Source organism: Schistocerca gregaria, chromosome 7 (genome assembly GCF_023897955.1).
Source record: "Schistocerca gregaria isolate iqSchGreg1 chromosome 7, iqSchGreg1.2, whole genome shotgun sequence".
NCBI lineage: Eukaryota > Metazoa > Arthropoda > Insecta > Orthoptera > Acrididae > Schistocerca > Schistocerca gregaria.
The window spans coordinates 318,110,072-318,131,156 of NC_064926.1; the positions used below are offsets into that span (position 1 = coordinate 318,110,072).

Below are 21,085 nucleotides of genomic sequence, written 5' to 3' on the forward strand. Positions count from 1 at the left end.
CTCGCTGCTCCACGCCAACCGACCGACTGGACTGCTGCTCCGTCCGCGACTGCTGCTCCGTCGCGACTGCACTGCTGGTGCGTCTCCCACTCACCGACTCCAACTCGCGCCTCACTGCTGCTCCATCCACACTGCCTGCCAGACACACGACGACCCAGAAATACTATCGATCGCTCCAGAGGTGGTACGACAGTGCGCTTATCCAGACGCGCTGTTGCTACCACTTACGGGTAAGTGAGGCAGGAAGTTAGCGACGCCAGTAAACGGAATAAGAAAACGAGTGGCACTACCATAATAGAAGATGACAAGCAATTAATGGGACGAACACGAGCCGTGCACGGCTCAGATGTTTCTAAGGTCACCAACTAGCGAATGGGATGTTAAAATGGCAATGTATCTAAAACAAGTACATCCAAAGCTGTCAAATTTAAAATGAATGCTGTGCTTCTTGAAGTCAACATCCCTGACACTGAAGCTATTGTTAGCATACATAGTCAAATACGGTTAAGAAATCTCGATACAAGATACTCACCAAGTCCAGCTGCTCAATATGGCCGCATTCCCCATTTCATTCCACCATCTAGGGCGCGTGGACTCATAACATCTCGGACTTCACAACCTCAGCAAAAATAAAAGGACCTCAGTTTATTGACTGAGCCATTGAACAATTATACTGGATATAATCATAGATGCAAATCTTACGTTGTTCAAGAAACAACCCTTGAGAAAATTGTGGCTTGGAATTATCATCTGAATCGGAAAATGAAGTACTAGTTAAGGAGATGGGAACAGGAATCCAGTTGGAAGGTAGGGAATGTGGTGGTTAAACTTACTTATCAGTGTCCATTTGTTAAGCGATTTAAGGAAAAGTTTGATGAGGAGCTTAGTGCTCTGTACTGTAACAAGAAAATAAGTAAAACCAAGAAGCTCTCATCGGCAGATACCAAATCTTTACAAACGTCCATCCTGCCTATAACAAAAAAGTACAATGATTTGATATCACTATTCAAGTCAGTCAGAATATTTGCCATTTCACGAAAACCTTCCTCATGGAAGAGATCCGGAACGATGTGAATCATCCTTGGAGGTGCAGTGAGTGACTTCTGACAATGACAATAGTTTTTGGTATTTTGTGGTGTGTTTGAACATGAAACAGTGAATAAATTACAATGTATTTCAGAAGCTTCCACATTTTAGCGTGTGAGTAAAACAATTCTTGCATTTCAACATTACTATGTATTTCTTTGCAAGCGATAGTTCGCAGTTGGTTTAAGTTGGAAATTACAAGCAGGTACCTCGCCATCTCGAGCAGGACACAAGTAGATATCTCCTTTTTTATTAAAAATAATTTTCAAAGGAAAATCGGAAGAAACCTAACAGTACTGACCAAAAAATTAATAACCCCTTCAGATTTCAGACACTTTGTGTAAGGTAAGCTTTATGATTCCGAGAAATTTTCAAACTTGTTTTCTTTCAATAACATCTATTTTAAGTTACCTAGTTGTTGTACTAAGGGGACGATGTCACCATTCTCCCACGGTAGAAAAATAAGAAAGCAACATCACTTCTAATGCTCCAAGAAAAGAGATAATATGATTCATCGAACCGGATGTAAGGTACTTGAACTAAAGTTACTGATCGTATCTGCTTTATCGTAAAGCAGATAACAGATAATTTCTCAGCGATCTGTGGATATATATACTGCCACTACCACGGCGTACGCTCACAGGCAAACATGCATTCCATCGTGCTGCTGCTGATTGTTACCGCCTTCTCAACGCGGGTAGCGGCTGTCCCTCGCCGTCCCGTGATTCAAGAGGTACGCTAATCGATAAGCTAAGCTTCTCGATTCTCTGACGCTTTTATGGAATTGCCCTTTGTCAACATTAGGTCTTGCTAATCGACGACTTCGTCTAGATTTTGAAAGATAAGAAAATTTTTCAAAATCGAACCTTGTTCTCAGCTGCCATTACAGTTGCATTCCACATTTTTCTTCCACAGTTCTTGATTTCCGACAGGCAATAGATAAAATTTCACAACGTCGTTTGGCGATAATAAAACGAGCTTATTGAGTATCAGATATGCGACTCGATTCAGGACTTCCTTGCAACTGGAACTCAATACGTCATTTTTCAGGGGAACTTCAGATGTAAATATAACTGTTATAGGGCCGCTACTAATTACCATTTAGGCTAAGGTGACAAAAGACATGGGATACCACCTGATGTCGTCAGGGAACGCCATTTTCCCGGAAAATTGCAGAAGCTCGACGTGGCATGGACTCAATAAGTCATTGGGAGTCCCCTGAAAAAATATGAGCGATGCTGCCGTTGTAGCCGTCATTAACAGTAGAAGCGTTGCTGACGCAGGATGTTGTGTATGAGCTGACTCGATTATGTTCCTTGAGTGTTCGATGGGATTCATGTCAGGGAGTCTGGAAGACCAAAGCATTCCCTCGAATTTTCCAGAATGTTCTGACATTACGCATTGTCATCCATAAAATTTTAACCGTTCTTTGGGAACATTAAGTTCACGAAAGGTTTAAAATGGTCTCGAAGTATCTGAACATAACCATATCCAGCCAGTGATCTGTTCCGTTGGACCAGAGGACCCACACCACACCATGTCAACACAGCCCACACGATTATGGAGTTACCACCAGCTTGCACAGTGCCTTGTTGACAACTTGGGCTCAGGGCTGTGTGGGGTCTGCACCACATCCGAACCCTACCCTCAGCTCTTAGCAACCGAAATCGGAACTTATCTGACCAGGTCACAGCTTTCCAGTCGTCTAGAGACCAACCGATATGATCACGAGCCTAGGAGTGGTGTTGCAAGCGATATCGTGCTGTTAGCGAAGGCACCCGCATCGGTCGTCTGCTGCCATAGCCGATTAGCGCCAAATTTCGGAGCACTGTTCTAATGGATGTGTTCTTCGTACATACCCCCTGATCTCTGCCGGTTATTTCAAGCCGTGTAGCTTGTCTGTTAGGACTGACAACTTAAGGCAAAGGCCGCTGCACTCACTCGTTAAGTGAAGGCCGCCGTCGTTCGTGGTGAGAGGTAATGTCTGGAATTTAGAATCCGCAGCACACTCTTGACACTGTGGATCGCAGAATATTGAATTCCCTAGCGACTTCTGAAACTGAGTGTTCCATGTGTCTAACTCTAACTACCATTCTGAGTTCAAAGCCTGTTAATTAACGTCGTGTTCCATGTGTCTAATTCTAACCACCATTCTGCGTTCAAAGCCTGTTAATTAACGTCGTGCGTCCATAATCGTGTCGGAAAGGTTTTCATAGCAATCACCTGAGTACAAATAACAGCTGTGCCAATTCACTGCCCTTTTATAAGTTGTGTACGTATACTAACGCCATTTGTACACACATTGGCCAGATCATTATGAACACCTACCTAACACTTTTGACATGGATAATAGTGGCAATGCATCGTGGCATGGAAGCAGTGAGGCCTTGGCAGGTTGATAGAGAGAGTTGGCGCCACATCTGCACAAATAAGTCACACAATTCCCGTAAAGTCCAGGAGGGGGGGGGGGGGGGGGAATGTCTGAAGTCACATTCAACCACATCCCAGATGTGTTCCATCGGGTTCAAATCTGACGAGCGAATCACTCCATCAAACTTCTGGGCCTTGTAATATGGCGTATTATCTTGTTGAAAAAATGCCGCTGCCACCGAGAAACACGATCGTCATGAAGTGGTGTACACGGTCTGTAACCAGTGTACGATACTCCTTTGCCGTCATGGAGCCTTGACCGTGAATGTTCCCCAGAACATTGAGCAGGCGTCGCCAGCTTGTCTCCGTCCCTCCGTACAGGTATCAAGGAGCTGTTGCCCTGAGAGACGACGATTTCGCGCCCTCCCATCGCCACGATGAAGAAGGTACCGTGATTCATCAGGCCATGCAAAGCCCTGCCGCTGCGCCAACGTCCATTGGCGATGGTCACGTGCCCATTTCAGTCGTTGTTGCCGATGTCGATGTCGTGGGGTTAACATTGGCACATGCATTGGTCATCGGCTGCGGAGGCCCATTTTTAGAAGTGTTCGGTGCACTGCGTGTTCAGACACACTTGTACTCAGGCCAGCATTGAAGTCTGATGTTCGCTTCGCCATTGCTCGCCGCCTGTCCTGTTTTACATCTCTGTCCGACAGACGACGTCCGGCATCTGTAATGAGAGTGTCTGCCCAACCCCACGACGTCTCGACATGGTTTGACCTTGGTTTTGCCACTTGTTGAGGACACTCACCACAGCATTCCTAGAAAACCTGACAAATCGTACACTTTCCGAAATGGTCGTGCCGAGCCTCCGGGCCATCACAATCTGCCCTCGGTTAAACTGAGATAGATCACCCGTCTTCCCCATTCGATATCCATAGTCGGTCGGTGGTCATAAATGTTCTGGCTGATCAGTGTATATATGCATATCACTATCCCATGACGTTTTTCACTTAAGTGTGTTATAACTATTTAAGTTGATAACATCGGAGCTTTCGTGAGGCGTTGATGCTTTCACAGGAAGCCTACAACGCCATAAGATTGCAGTGAAACGCAGGGAGACTTGCTGCGGATCGATTACTGGCGCAGAGAGCGGCAGTTGACTTTGAAGGTAAATAAACGTAAGGTGCAGCCCAAAAACAGGCGAAGAGGTAGATTTCTTGTCGATTACGCTGCTGGGAAAAATAACCACTGGAAACAGTTGTTAAAATACAGAGAAGTAGAGATCAGCAGTGACATAAAGCTGTGTGACCGCATAAAACACTAGAAAAAGCAGACGTAGGGCTGAGATTAAATGGGAGTATCTTAAGGAAACGTCACGTATCCACGTAAGGAGAGGTTTGCAAAGCCTTTTTTTTTCTTAGATTCGAGATTGAGAGCTGCATCAAACGAGTCTCTGGACTGAAGACAACAACAACAACAACAACAACAGATTCGAAATTACTGTTCATCAGTCTGTGACACTTACAAAGTAGAAGATACAGAAGAGAGACAGGATATTCGACAAAAAGCGGCGCGTTTCGTCTCGGGATCGTTAAGTCGACACGACAGCAAATCGGAAATGTTTGACAAACTCGTCACAGGTGATTCATAAGAGGCGTTGTGCATCGCCAAGAAGTGTACAGTTGACATTTCTATGGGTGACGTTACAAGAGGAGTGGGTCAGCATATCACTTCCAATTGCTTCTCGCAACATGACGATCACACAGATAACAGCTCATACGGTGCTTTACCGATGTTCCACTCGTAAATGGAACATGTAAGGGCAGACAAAATTATGGAACCGGACGAAACCACTAACGCACACCGTAAGGTAGCTTGTAGAGCGTGTGCGCAGTTACAAAGGTTCAGGTTTCACCTATTCAGTGTGCTTCAGTTGGCGTATTTTTCACTGTGCCCACCTGCTACTTTTTCAGGAGATGACTCCGTCCAGTGTTGAATGTCCAGCCTACACATTAACGTCACTGACTGCAGCTCTCTGCACGAAGCTCTTCTTTGGTGTGGGATGTTTGTCCTATGGAAGCCTGGGATCGGAGTTCTGCTACTTCCTTTCGTGTTCTCAGCTCGTGGCTTTCTTTACAAGTCGTAGAGCAATATCTGCAAAATAATTACATTTCATTGACTCTGAAATTTACAGAGTTAGATTGTGCCAGCCACACATTAAAGATGCGAATTCACATAACGTCAAGTGCCATTTTACCGTCCTGAGAGCCTGCTGACGTGTTTTAAGGCTGCTATAATGCTCTTAAATCGGCTTAGGCAAACTGGGATGTGGAGTCTGCTCCTCCTGTTGTGTCAAATCTAGTTTCTAGTTTCTGTTTCCATATTGTAGATTTTATCTTTGCACTGAGCAGTTAATGATTGTTACCAAAGCTTTTGTTCTCCACAATTCTGTTAAACTAACGTAGCGTTTTCCAACTTGCAGTCTTCTCCAACCTTCGGTACACATAACCATAGATGCATCTGATCCAATAACCCTTCCTGCTTCGTCAGGTAGTCCCATCTGTGCAGCTGCATACAATATTTTAAATGTAGTACTCACCGTTATTTAGAATGAAGACCAGAGAAACTGTTACAGGGAGACGACGTCTTTGTGACTGTAGAGAACGGCGACCTGAGGGGCGTGGTGGCCACGTCACTGAACGGTGCTCTCTACAACCAGTTCCTGGGCATACCGTACGCAACGCCACCTGTCGGAGATCTTCGGTTCCGCGTGAGTACTGCACATGAATAAGCTATAGGCTATAGTAGCCATTTGTGTAATTCCACACATTTTCTTGGTGCGGATCACAGCAGTACTTACGTATATCAATGCACTTTATGTAACTAATTATTTAAACCACTTCTTACCGTTACCTTGTTTCAGTCCTACGTCAACCATGCAGAGCTTCATACTGTCTTGGCATATTCTTGATGTAGGATCGAAAGGAAACTACAAATAACTGTACATCAGTAGGACGCCAGTTGTTACTATCACCTTAAATAATATGAAAAAAAGTCTGCGTTTCGCGTCATTCCACTAACACACCAACATGACGTTACCTCGTCATGTACAAGGACGCACGAACGAATAGACACACGTACCGATGCTGCAATGTCTTGCATAGCTCTTTGGATCAGCGGGTAGCCAGGCTCGTGCAGTACGTCAGGGGAAGCTTTTTGGTTGCGGTATCCAATCAAACGCATTTTCGCGAGAGTTCGTTTTTATTACGGTTGAACCTCGGCGATTTGTGAGAGTCTTGCTCCCGTCTAGCCACTACTAATGCAGACATTTCTCGACGTTACGAACATTGTCTATACTGAGTGATTTCAGGATTTTCAGGTAAGTAATTATACAGGAGACCGATGGTAAATGTAGCAGCTCAGCCAGCACTCAGCGCAGATGGACGGTCACGAAATTCCTATGTAAAAGTTCGTCTTGCATTCATAGATTATTGTTTGTGTAGTGAAAGAATGCTCAGGGTCGTTACAGATTATTCAAACTGCGCAAATATGTGCATGTCACGGGTGATTAGCTAGAAGGAGATCTCCGGTACACTTAAGAGTTCATACTCTGTGACCCCATAGTTAATTAATCTTCTTTATGTAACTAAATAATCATTCTTAGGATCAAAAGTTTCCTTCTAATGTTGAAGACTCTGATTTCCGTTGCTCTCGTGAAGGTTAATTGCTCTCGCCATGCAAGTAAGAGTCTGATGAACACGCCCGTCTAGCTGCGCGGTCTAACGCGCTGCTTCTCGAGCGGGAAGGCGTGCCGGTCCCCCGCACGAATCCGCCTGCAGGGTTAGGGATCCAGTGTGTCTGTGGATGGTTTTTAAGGCGGCTTTCCATCTGCCTCGTCGAATGCGCGCTGGTTCCCCTAATTCGGCCTCAGTTACTCTGTGTCGGCGACTGCTCCGCAAACAACGTTTCCACGTACGCGTACACCATCATTATTCTGCCATGCAAACATTTGGGGTTACACTCGTCTTCGGTGTGTGACGTTTCCGTGGGGTGTGGGGGATGGTCCACTGGGGGCCGAACCGCACAATAACCTTGGGTTCGGTGTGGGGGGTGACGGTGGGGTGGGTGGACTGCTGTGGCCTGTTGTGGGGATATGAAACACTGAGGGCTATGGCGGGACGAAGCCTCTCCGTCGTATCTAGATTCCGGGTTTAATACATACATACAAGAGTCTGATACTTATTTCCATAGGCTTGCCAGAAAAGCGGCTGTAAACAACCTCAAATAGAACTTATTAGCACTTAATAATTGATTTTGAAGACGACCGTTGGCTACGAAAATTTTTTAAGGTTACCTTTATGTGACACACGTTAACATGCAGCTCCTACATTACCAAGGCAAAACATTTTGTCTTTAGGCTGAGTTACCTGGGGTTTCACCACTTGAGGTTCTTAGTCTTTACACGATAGTGTCACCTTACGTTACAGTGAGGTACACTGTTACATTGTTTTGATCTACTGATACACAAAGTGCCGGCCGGCGTGGCCGAGCGGTTCTAGGCGCTTCAGTCTGGAACCGCGAGACCGGTACGGTCGCAGTTTCGAAACCTGCCTCGGGCATGGATGTGTGTGATGTGCTTAGGTTAGTTAGGTTTAAGTAGTTCAAAGTTCTTGGGGACTGATGACCTCAGATGTTAATTCCCATAGTGCTTAGAGCCAGGCTGTTATGAAGTGGAAGTAAATATTATGCTCCTGTAATATTTATTACATTATTTTCGACTACATGTAATAACTGACTCAAGTCATAGAAGGAAATGTTTCGGTCTAACGAATTAACTTCTTACTTTCATTAGACTTTTTTCTGACAATCTCCAGTTTTTCCTCGGTGTAAAAATTTCGCAATGTGGTCAGTTTGTCAGTGGGCTAAAGTTCAAACAGAAACCAGTAGGCCCTAAGCACAGACCCAGTGCACGGTTATTTGTCAAAACCATTTCTTTCCGTTTATGGACAATCTTGATGTCGAAGGTTTCAGGGAATGATGTAATATTTTGTGGGTTAACATGACTTTGTTACCTCAGTGTATTTTTGTCCGCTCTTATGTAAGTGAGTACCTGAAATCCTCAGTCACACCAACGCTAAACAGTCGACAGTGACTGAAATTCGAACCAAATCTGGCGATTTGCAGGCAGAGTGACGATACCTTAGTGTATTAATATTGAAGTAGTTGGAAGAATACGTCATTTAAAAAAAATCGTACTGCTGCTACTAAGTATGTGTGCTAGTATGGACTGGTAAAGCGAGGTGCCGCTTGACCGTACGCCGACGTGTGCAGGCTCCGCAGCCGGCAGCCTCTTGGTCCGGGGTTCGAGACGCTCTGTCTTTCGCGGACCCGTGCGCCCAGCCCGCGTTTGCCGGGTTGCTGCCCTCCACTGACGGCTCCGATGACTGCCTCTACCTCAACGTCTACGCGCCGGCTACGGCAAGTGGACCTTTGCCCGTCATGGTCTACATTCACGGAGGAGCCTTCAAGACTGGCAGTTCTTCCAACGCCACTCCGCACTATTTCGTGGAGAAGGGCGTCTTGTTGGTCTCAATCGCCTACCGTCTCGGCGCCCTTGGTACGTGCATGGTTTTCTTTTTTTTTTGGAGGGGGGATGGCGTTACCTTGTAATGTCATGCATTAGCTATGAATACAATCTAAGATAAAAAAAAGGACGCTACACGAAGTAATTTTCAAATGGGACGAATATATGTGTACAGACAAACAAATGATTACAATTTGAGAAAAAATTTATTCAAGAGAAAGAGCTTCACCACAAATTGAGCAAGTAAATAAAGCGTTAGTTCACCTCTGGCCCATATGCAAGCAATAAGTCTTGTCAATGATTGATAGGATTGTTCCATGTGCTCCTGAAGGATATCGTGCACAGTTCGGTCCAACTGGCGCATTAAGTCGACAAAATCCCGAGCTGGTCGGAGGGTCCCGCCAATTATGCTGCAAGCATTCTCATTTGGGGAGAGATTCGGAGCCCTTGTGGGCCAAGCTAGTGTTTTCTTGGGTAAGGTATGGTTTGGCAAGCACGAAGACATGCAGTAGAAATCATTGTCGTGTTCTGATGCGCATAATCTTGCTGAAATTTAAGCCCAGGAGGACTTGCCATAAAAGGCAACCAAATGGTGCGTAAAATATCATCTGTGCTGTGCTGTGCTGTGTACCAAGGATGGCAACCAAAGGGGTTCTGTTTTAAAATGAAATGGTACACCAGACCATTACTCCTGGTTGTAGGATCATATGGCGGGCTCAGTCCGAAGCAGGGTTCATAACGGAACAGAATTCCACTCCAGTCAATGAGATTCCCGGTCGAAATTGTCCAACACCACTGCATGCGGGCTTGTTGGTGTATGGAGGTCAATGGTAGTTCGCGCAAAGGTACGCCGTGATCTCAGATCCCTTTCTGTAATCCGCCTATTAATGGTCCTCGTGGTCACTGAAGCCCCAACCACACTTCGGATCGATGATGATAAATCCGCGGTTGTCAGGACCTGTCTCACAACTGCTCGGTCCTGAGGTTCTGTCGTCTCTCTAGTCAACAGCTTCCTTGCAGACGCTGTGTTTGGCATTCGTTCACCTTACATCCGTCCTCTCCCAAATGCTGACATCTGCTTATATTGTTCAGGAGTCTGTCTGCGACGCGTAGTTACTGACCATCTGAGTTTACGGAATTGAAATTCGCAAAGACTTTATGTCCTGGTATCGACATGTCCCCTGTCTACTATCCTTGCAGCCTCGCGGTAAAATTGCTCAGCAACGTACACTTTATCCATCGGCCGCCAAAGAATCCAGTTTTGCATTTTCTGTTGATACCTTTACGAAATTAGAGGAAAAACACCTACACGGAATTAAATGAGCGAGAAACAGTGCGACGGCGAAATAGAACACAATGAAAGATAAAAATTTTAATCCCATTTCTTATTCTGTCCGTTTAGAAACTCACGAGACCATTACAAGGAAACATAAGTTACGTGTTTCCTTCACCAAAAAGTTAGTGTTGTCAGAACTCTTCATACAGAAACTGCCCACAACGTATGACCAAACCCAGGGAGTAGCTAAGCGAGATCCATGAACGTGATGAGCGAAAAACGGCACAGAGAACTCGCCTACACAAATTTAAGGGGGACTTCGAAAGAACTCACGACATCTACAACACAAAACGACTCTCCACACACCAAAAATGGTGTACTAAAACACAGTTATCAAGTCAGAAGCACTGTGTGCCAGTGAAAGTCTTACCCTTCACATGAAAGATGATATGAAAATATTTTGAAAGCGGAAAGCAATATCATGAGAAAGAGACTCAGTCTGATCAAAATGGTAACTAGCTATAGACTAAAATGCGGGAAAACACCAACAAAATTATCCAACCTCGCCTTAGACATTTAAAATAGAAGATTTACCTACAAAAGTGAAACATGAACGCAACGAGTTAAAGCTGTAAACTGGAACTGATAAGTCGACATAGACGTAAAAAGAACCCAAATAAATTAATAGATGGTATTGGACACAAACTCATTTGGAGAAAACATTGTTAGCTGAGAAGAATAGGCGGAGTGGGGAACTGCAAAGAAAGCACTAACAAAATGGACCTCGATAGGTATCTTGTCGTAGCTGCTCAGCCAAACTTTCTCCAAGTTCAATGACGGTGCTCTGTACCTAAGCCAGTTTGTCTGTGACGTGTAGAGAGCAAAGGTACACATATGATGTGGTAGGTCTTGTACGTCGTAGAGAGGAGATGGTTCTGGATAATGACTGATTACCAATTTTAGTTGACCAAGTATTTACTGATCGTGTGACTAGGGCCTCCCGTCGGGTAGACCGTTCGCCGGAAGCAAGTCTTTCGATCTGACGCAACTTCGGCGACTTGCGCGTCGATAAGGATGAAATGATGATGATGAGCACAAACAACACCCTGTCTCTGAGTGGAGAAAATCTCCGACCCAGCCGGGATTGACATTCTGTCGCGCTGACCACTCAGCTACTGGGGGCGGACGACCAAGAATTGATTGGCAAGCGATTTGCTGCCCAAGGCGCGACTACCCACTCTCACAATTCTGTATAGAAATCAACGTCGCCTGTCAACCACAATTTGGTGCCAGAGACAGGTGAGTTGGGCGCCTTTTTGCCCGAACTGACAGACCCTGGGCGCAGTGTGACGTGTAACACCAGTGTCTGCTTTATCTCGAAGCCGGAGAGTACCACACGTCAGGCGCCGACGATCAGGCCGCGATAAAATGGGCTGACATTAAGAGGCTCCCCAAACCTATCGCTACTGCCACGTCGCGGTCATCAACAGCTTCACGTTATTCCAGACACGGGACACACTGAACTACTGCAGCTACGTCTAAGTCAGCTAAGCATTACTATGCTTACACTGATAAGCCAGAATATTCCGACGACTGTCCACCACGACGATGGATGCCGCCTGGTGACGTTGCGGCCACGTGACACGGTAACTAAAGTATGTATTCGCACCGCAGACGTATGGGGGAGCACCATAACGAAGATAAGGGCTGCAATTGGGAAAATACACTGACATAAGCGACTTTGTCAAATGACAGATTATTATTAGGCAAACCTGTGAACGAGTATCTTGAAAACGGCGAGCTGGACGAATCTTCACATGCTACTGTCGTGAGCATCTACGGAAAGAGGTACAAGGAGAGTGAAATTACCGCTAGGTACTAAATGGTTGAACATCCACAACATAGAACTTGGGGATCGGAGGATTGTCTGTTCTCTAAGTAGGATAGATGGTCATGTGTGGCATGTTTGCCAAAACAGCACAATGCTGGTGTACGCACAAGTGTTTCGGATCATAGCGTTCATCGTTGAACATGGAGCTCCGCAGCAGACTACCCAGACATGTTAGCGTGTTAACGCAAAGATATCGATAATTACGATTGCAGTTGGCACGGGACTATAGGAATTCGACGGTCAGTCAATGGGAACGTGTCGGCTCTTCAGGTGAATCATATTTTTGTAACACTAGGTCGATGGTCGTCTACACAAACGCCGAAATCGAGGTGAACGGTGACCAGAAATGTGCAGCAGGCTGCGAATGCAGGCTAGTAGGAGCTGTATTATGGTGTGGGAGACATTCCCTTGCGCTTGCGTGGGATCTGTGGTAGTAATCGAAGACACGCTGACAGCTGCGAACCATCTGCATCCCTTCATGCTTTATTCCTTCCCCGATGACGATGTCATCTTTCAGCAATATAATTATCCGTGTCTCGAAGCTATAACCGTACTACAGTGGTTAAAGCTCCATTATAGTGAACTCACGTTGATATCTCGGCGACCAGATTCGCCTGATGTAATTCCTATAGAAACCATCTGGGCCACTATCGATCGCCCTCACAGCGTACGCAAATCAGTGGCACGTTATTTAAGCGAATTACATGACCTGTGCGTAAACATGAAATGCTACATACCTCCACAAACGTACCTCAAACTGATACGCAGAATCAGTGATGTATTTCGCTCCAAAGACAGACAAACAGACAAACAGGTGGTCTTAATGTTTTGTCTCATCAGTGACTAGCACGCTATACTACTACTGTACACTACTGGCTATTAAAATTGCTACACCGAAAACAAAAATGCAGATGATAAACGGGTATCCATTGGACTAGTATATTATACTAGAATTGACATGTGATTAAATTTTCACGCAATATGGGTGCATAGATCCTGAGAAATCAGTACCCAGAACAACCACCTCTGGCCGTAATAACGGCCTTGATACGCCTGGGCATTGAGTCAAACAGAGCTTGGATGGCGTGTACAGGTACAGCTGCCCATGCAGCTTCAACACCATAGCACAGTTCATCAAGAGTAGTGACTGGCGTATTGTGACGAGCCAGTTGCTCGGCCACCATTGACCGGACGTTTTCAGTTGGTGGGAGATGTGGAGAATGTGCTGGCCAGGGCAGCAGTCGAACATTTTCTGTATCCAGAAAGGCCCGTACAGGACCTGCAACATGCGGTCGTGCATTGTCCTGCTGAAGTGTAGGGTTTCGCAGGGATCGAATGAGGGGTAGAGCCACGAGTCATAAAACATCTGAAATGTAACGTCCCCTGTTCAAAGTGCCGTCAATGCGAACAAGGTGTGACCGAGACGTGTCAACTAAAGCACCCCATACCATCACACTGGGTGAAACGCCAGTATGGCGATGACAAATACACGCTTCCAATGTGCGTTCACCGCGATGTCGCTAAACACGGATGCGACCATCAGGATGCTGTAAACAAAACCTGGATTCATCGAAAAAAATGATGTTTTGCCATTCGTGCACCCAGGTTCGTCGTTGAGTACACCATCGCAGGCGCTCCTGTCTGTGATGTAGCGTCAAGGGTAACCACAGCCATGGTCTCCGAGCTGATAGTCTATGTTGCTGCGAACTGCTCGTGCAGATGGTTATTGTCTTCCATACGTCCCCATCTGTTGACTCAGGGGTCGAGACGTGGCTACACTATCCGTTACAGCCATGCGGATAAGATGCCTGTCATCTCGACTGCTAGTGATAAGAGGCCGTTGGGATCCAGTACTGAACCAACCGATTCCATATTCTGCTAACAGTCATTGGATCTCGACCAACGTGAGCAGCAATGTCGCGATACGATAAACCGCAATCGCGATAGGCTACAATCCGACCTTTATCAAAGTCGGAAACGTGATGGTATGCATTTCTCCTCTTTACACGAGGCATCACAACAACGTTTCACCAGGCAACGCCGGTCACCTGCTGTTTGTGTATGAGAAAACCGTTGGAAACTTTGCTCATGTCAGCACGTTGTAGGTGTGGCCACCGGCGCTAACCTTGTGTGAATGCTCTGAAAAGCTGATCATTTGCATATCACAGTATCTTCATCCTGTCGGTTAAATTTCGCGTCTGTAGCACGTCATATTCGTGGTGTAGCAATTTTAATGGCCAGTACTGAATTTATCCTCCTTCAGTTTGCACTGTCCCACAGCAAACAGTGATTAGGGAGGCATTGTTTTATAGGATATGTCATGAGACGTCGGGATTCATCACTTTAGTATTGAAGGGAAGTGTGTGTGTATGTGTGTGTGTGTGTATGTGTGTGTGCTTTTTTGGGTGAGTGGGTGTCAGGGGGGACGCTAAAAATGCTAAAAGTACAGAGGAAGATCAACGCTAGATTACATTAAGGAAGTTTAGATGTAGGTTGCAGCAGTTATGCAGAGCTATACTTGCACAGGACAGATCAGGATGGAGAGCTGCGTCAAACCATTCTTCGGACTGATGACCACAACAACTTCATTACCAAACGAAAGTCTTTTTCTTGAGGATGGAAGAATCGTGGCTTATATACAATTGCTCACAATGCTGTATTTTTAAATCTTTGAATCTTAACAATCACAAAATTATAAGAACAGTCAATAATAGGACAGATTTTGAAGTAAGAAGGGTTTCGAATGTCTTACTTTACTACTGACTACATGAATATACAAACGAATGCTCCAATGATAACTAACGCTTCAGTTTAACGTACAATATTTCATGAAAGCCACATCTTTAACTCCATTGTTGTTCTTTGTAGGAATTTACAATTAAGAGAAGTGATGAAAATATAGGAAACTACAAAGAGTGTACAGACAGTGCTTGTATCAGACTGCTAGTTATAAAGGAAATTACAAGAAACCAGCCCACCAGATTCGTATTTCTAAGTCATTGAAGTAACAATTCAGCAAATCTGTATATAAACACTATTAACGTCCATGTTTTACAGGATTCTGTACCATGTTCTCAGCGCGGGAAGACTGATGCATCAAAATGGAGGCGATCCCTTGACCGCAAATCAGTACTTGTACGGAAGCATCATTCATGTCAAACCCGCTCCGCACTTTCGTATACGATGTCTTACAAATCTTGGACATTGTCAAACAGGAGAAACCGGGTTCCTAGAGTTCATAGAGACATCTATGAAGAAGTTCAGATGTCCAGACGCCATAAAAATACTTGGCTACTCGGTGGACTTGATATTTCATCAGTTTCCACATAGTCGACTATTAATGTAATATGGAAGAATGGAAGGAAGTGTAGAAAGACCATTCTTCAATCGCTCCTTTTGTGAGTGGAATAGGAAAGTAGGTGACTATAGCGATTAAAGGTACCTTGCGCCGCGCAACATATGATGACATGCGGAGTTTGTATATGCAGTGTAGAGATCGGATTGCGCTTTGGTATGTAGGGATCGGATTGAGCTTTGGTATTGGAACGAGCATTCAGTGTTCTTCGTATCATTCTTCGACGAATTTCTGTTCCCTACGCCCCTTCCTCTGTAACGAATACCACTACACTTTTTTACTCTTCCTTTGAAGCCATCATTTTTCTGTTTCCAGCACGACTGGGTGCAACGGTCGGTGGACGCGTGCGCGTCGCTCTGACGTCACGTGGTTATGCGACCATGTCTCTCTAGTGACGACTTAGGGATCTGTTATAGGGACCACATCTTCTTCTGTTGCAAATAGCACTGCGACTCCTTCGGCAATTTTCATTTTACTGGGTCTGGCTCGTTTCTTTTCGAATTAATTAATTTCAAAACTATTTTTTACACATTATCTTCTACACCACACAGCAAAGATAACAATAAAAATTTATTTCACCTGTCTTCTCAGATACGAATATAAAACACCGAAGAATTTTAATTTGTTTCCAGGTTGACATTTAAGAACTGTGATTCATTCAAGTTTTCTGGTATCACTTGAGTGAATTGTTCCATACGTAGTCTAGAATGGCTTTGGATTCATTCATTGTGACTGTATAGTACATTCAGATATTTGTTTAGCTTATATTTTTTGATTTAAGATATACTGCTATCTAATAAAGTATAATCTTCATAGACAAATTCACAAATCACTATTTCTTTGAACAACATGTTGGCACATAGAAAAGATACCTTGTAGAACCAGGACGAACCATTGCAGGAAGGGATACATGGTCCACTCGTTTGTCTGAAAGGAGAAACTACATTAAAAATTTCACTGCCCTGTACGAACCAATAATCCAATCCATTTGATTCTAAAAAATCATAAGTCACTTTGTGCCTTGAGCATCCATTACGTATTCATGTTCAACACCTTTAACCAACACAATTTAGAATCTAATATTGATGACTCTGAGCACAGCAAAGAATCGTCTCCCAATTATGGCTTACAGGACTTCTAAGATTATTTTTCTGGTGAGTACTACCTATCCTGTTGGATACTGTAATTTTATTTCAGAGCAGCAAAACCAGAAACCAGATGATAAAGAAACTTGTGTATTCAATAAACAAAGCAGTTGAAGTCTGATAGTTCGTGTGTGGCAGGGTTCCTGAGCCTACAGAACGAAGATATCCCGGGCAATGCCGGGTTCAAGGACCAGGTGCTGGCCCTGCAGTGGGTGCAGAGGAACATAGCAGCCTTCGGCGGGGATCCCAGCAGGGTCGCCATCTTTGGGGAGAGCGCAGGCGGCGGCTCCACGTCACATCTCTTCCTTTCGCCTGCGACCAAGGGTGAGTACCTCCCGGGCTATCAAGACCATAAACCTTCGTTCTAGAATTGGAAGACTCCTAAAAAAGATAGGAAAAGGAAATGGGTGGAATGCAAACATTTCATTCTTTCTTTGTTTTCGGTATGGCCAGCTTTACTTAAATTTTCACCATTATCGACATATGCTTCAATCCCTTCATATCAGCATTTTTTTTCTTTCCTGTCAACAACTATCGGCGTTCATGTGGAGTACGTAACTGAAGAAGATAACTCTTGCCAACGTTAGTGTTTCCCGACACTGCTATGCATTTCGTCGTTCTTTTCAGCATTCCTATCCTTCCTTCCTAATTCCTTAAAGTTTATTGCACCTGTTAAAGTTTTCTATTAGATGTATTATGAATCAAAAAAGTTTCGGGTGTTAACTGAACCTCGAGGCTTTCCGCCATAATCAGTTGTGGAGGAGCAGATTGACAAGGCAGATGTTCTAAGCACTTAGGGCTGTTCCTCGAGCCTTTCCAGCTAAGCTGTTGTTGCAGATGATTTTCTTTTCATTTTCTGGAACCACAGTCAGGTAAAATATTCGAAAAGATATTTTCGCCACTTGACTGTATGTAAAATATAAATAGTGAAATAAACATTTTTAAGAAGTTTCTTCTTCTCTACAGACAGTGTTGTCTGAATATCAGTACAAACTCAAGATTTTTCAGGCAGTAATTGTTTCACTGTTCGTCATCAACCTAAGATACATTCAACGTTCAGTCTGTGTTCTTATTTTGACGATGGAATGCCCATCATTACGTATTTGATAAGTAAATCTTGAGGAAATCTCCATTGTATTACTTCCATAATTCTTCTTTCAGTGTAAGTTACTGTTTCACTTCTTAAGAATTTATGTCTTGTGTAGCTTTCACAGTACCATAAACGCAAATGATCTGTATTGTCGTTCATTTAATGACCTAGTCATTTGTGTATATGTTGCACGAGAATAGATCGAGAACAGTGTGTTGGGAAAATTATTTTTCTACAATTGCCATCTACTGTTCTTTTTTCCGTGAGAATACTGTCATAAAATAACCGCTTTAATGAGAGACACTGATAAGATACGCAAAGTAAGAATCTTTTGTCAATTGATCAGGATTCATTGGCAGAATCCTGTAAAACCTTTTGTCGGCTAATCGAGTTTCGTTGGAAGTTTCTTGTGACTCACTTTATCGCAGTGAGCAGAAAAATCAACAAACACAATGGCAATGATCTTCCTGTCCTCAAATCATTAATCATCCTACCGCCAAACATTCAACTATCCTCTCACTTTTTTATGTGGCATGTAGTTCTTCCAGTTAAGATTCTCAAACCTTATGCATTCGCACCATGCACACTGACTGCATTAAAGTTTTCTGTTGAGTCTTGGTAAATGTTATGTATCAACAATAACATTGATTGAAGTAAAAATCATTTTCAGACATTTTCAAGCTTTTATTTTACTCCGATGGCCATCAAAACTGCATCACCGAGAAGACCAACATATAACTAAATTTAACTTATTGTATATGAACAGTTTACTAGGAAGAACACATGTTTAAATCTGTAAGTGATTAGGGGGTTCGAAGATTAGCACAGCACCAATATTTCGAAATCGGCTGATTATCAATCCCAACTCACACTGGATGGCATGATGCCAAACGGTGACCAGAGGCGTGCATCAAAAAACGTTGTGAAACGCCTGTTTCCAGTGTCATTGTTTAGCGTATCATTGTCAGCGCGCCTCTCGGTGCTGACATGCCAAATGACACCGCAGGAATGGTCACTATATGGTCAGTCCACGGTGCTTGGACATCGTTGCACTGTCTGTGTGGATACTTCTCTTGGTGCAAACAAGTGCATTTCATGACTCAAGGCACTCATTGTAGCTGTATGATAGTGCATAGCCTACCAGTCAGTTTATCCATCCTCTCCCAGTGTTGTCGTTCGGCGCTAAATTATTGGCGAACCTGTCGATGCTAACGTGTCAAACTAGACCGCAACAATGGTCCCTGTTCTGTCAGTCCACAGTGCCTAGATATCGTCCCAATGTCCACGTGGCTGCCTATCTTGCTGTAAACAAGCCAATTTCATGACTCAAGCTACTGATCGTCGATTTGATAATGCACAGCTGAGTGGATGCTATCTTCATCCTCTCTCATTGTTGTCGTTCAGCATAGCACTGGCGGCGCGCCTCTCTGTGTTGACGCTCAAAGGAGTCTTAAATGATGATCTCTGTACTGTTATCCGCAATGCTTAGAAATCGTTGCACTACCCATATGGATATTTATCTTGGAGCAAACAAGTCCATGTCATGTCTCAGTGTACTGATCGTCGCTGTATCATGGTCACAGCTGAGCGATCAATGTGTCCTCCGCACGACTGTCGTTGGATCCTCACCAACACATGCAGTAACAATGGAGAACTTAAAGTATGGTCCAGGTACGCTACAATCCTGTCACTGAAAAATTCCGACACTCGCCTTCTTCCTCTACTTTTTTTTTTGAGTCAGTTTGATGCTTCTATCCATGAATTCCTCTCCTGTGCCAACCTCTTCAGAGTAGAATTTGCAACCTACGCCTTCAATTATTTGCTGGATGTATTCCAATCTCTGTCTCCTACTACAGTTTTTGCCCTCTGCAGCTCTCTAGCACCATGGAAGTCATTACCTGATATTTTACAGATGTCTTGTCATCCTGCCCCTTCTCCTTGTCAGTGTTTTCAACATTTTTCTTTCCTCTCCGATTCTGCACAGATTCTCCTCATTCCTTATCTTATCAGTGCACCTAATTTTCAATATTCGTCTGTAGCACCACATCTCAAATGCTTCAGATATCTTCTGTTTCGGTTTTCCCATAGTCCATGTTTCACTACCATGCAGTGCAATGCTCCAAACGTACATTCTCAGAAATTTCTTCTTCACATTAAGTCCTATACTACAATACTTCTATTGGCTGGGAATGTCTTTTTTGCCAGTGCTAGTCTGCCTTTGATGTCCTCCTTGTTCTATCCGTCGTGGTTTGTTTGCTGTCTAGGTAGCAAAAGTCATTTGAATGTTAAGCTACTCGCTGTTCTCTTTTCTGGAACTTCTCCTTACTTTCGTCTTTCTTCGATTTACTCATTCAATTGTTCATTCCAATCACCAGATTATGTAATTCTACTTCACTTTCACTCAGGCTAGCACTGTCATCAGCGAATCGTAACATTGATCTCCTTTCATCTTGTCTTTTAATTACACTCCTGTACCTTTCATTCATTTTCACCATTGCTTCTTCGATGTACAGATTGAACAGTATTATTTTTCTCCTGTTTTTAATTTAATAATTTCTTTGGCTGTCTGAGTAATTTTTCCTTACTTAACTTCCATGTGTTCCTTCGCTTATGGTTTTTTGTTTTTTATGATGTACTAGATAGGTATTTTCTGTTATAATTGCTGCTTGGTCTTCTAATTCAAATTATTCTTTGTTAGGTTCCCTGCGTTCTGTTGCTCAAACAATTAGATTGGCTTTGATTTTATTTCCTTTAATTATTTTGACTGGTAGTTTTAACATGTTTGATTTTGTAAATTTTCAGCTTTATTGTCAATTTATCATTATTTTTATCCCTTTAGCTTTGGCTTTCAACATTATCAATCCGAGCAATTCGTTCTTGGTCGTCCACCCTTATTATTCCCTTTTGGCTCTTGTACATATCGTATATTAACTGATGATGATGATGAGGTCCCATACACCGAGGAGCGTACGGGACGATGGGGGAGACCTGCACCACCGTACTAGGCGACGTCCTAAATTACCTATATCTCCCTATAGCGTACCCCAATTTTTCTTAGAATTTCGAATATCTTGCACCATTTTATATTTTCGAACCCTTTTCCAGGTGTATAAAACCTATGAACAAGTCTTGATTTTTCTTTGGTCTTGCTTCCACTAACAATCGCAACATCAGACTTTCCCCTCTGGTGCCTTTACCTTTCCGAAAGGCAAACTGGTCGTCATCTAACACGTCCTCAACTTACTTTTCCATTCTTCTATGTGTTACTGTTGTCAGCAATTTGGA

At 43.8% G+C, this 21,085-nt stretch overlaps 1 protein-coding gene across 1 annotated transcript in view; it reads left to right on the plus strand.

Moving 5' to 3' along the window:
- Positions 1-1,735: 1,735 nt before the first annotated feature.
- LOC126282379 (esterase SG1-like) overlaps positions 1,736-21,085 on the plus strand; it is a 29,700-nt gene continuing 10,350 nt past the window's right edge. The window contains exons 1-4 of the mRNA XM_049982037.1: positions 1,736-1,819; positions 6,095-6,229; positions 8,791-9,076; positions 16,849-17,034. Of these exons, the coding sequence (XP_049837994.1) occupies positions 1,736-1,819; positions 6,095-6,229; positions 8,791-9,076; positions 16,849-17,034 (691 nt within the window). The remainder of the gene's footprint in view (positions 1,820-6,094; positions 6,230-8,790; positions 9,077-16,848; positions 17,035-21,085) is intronic.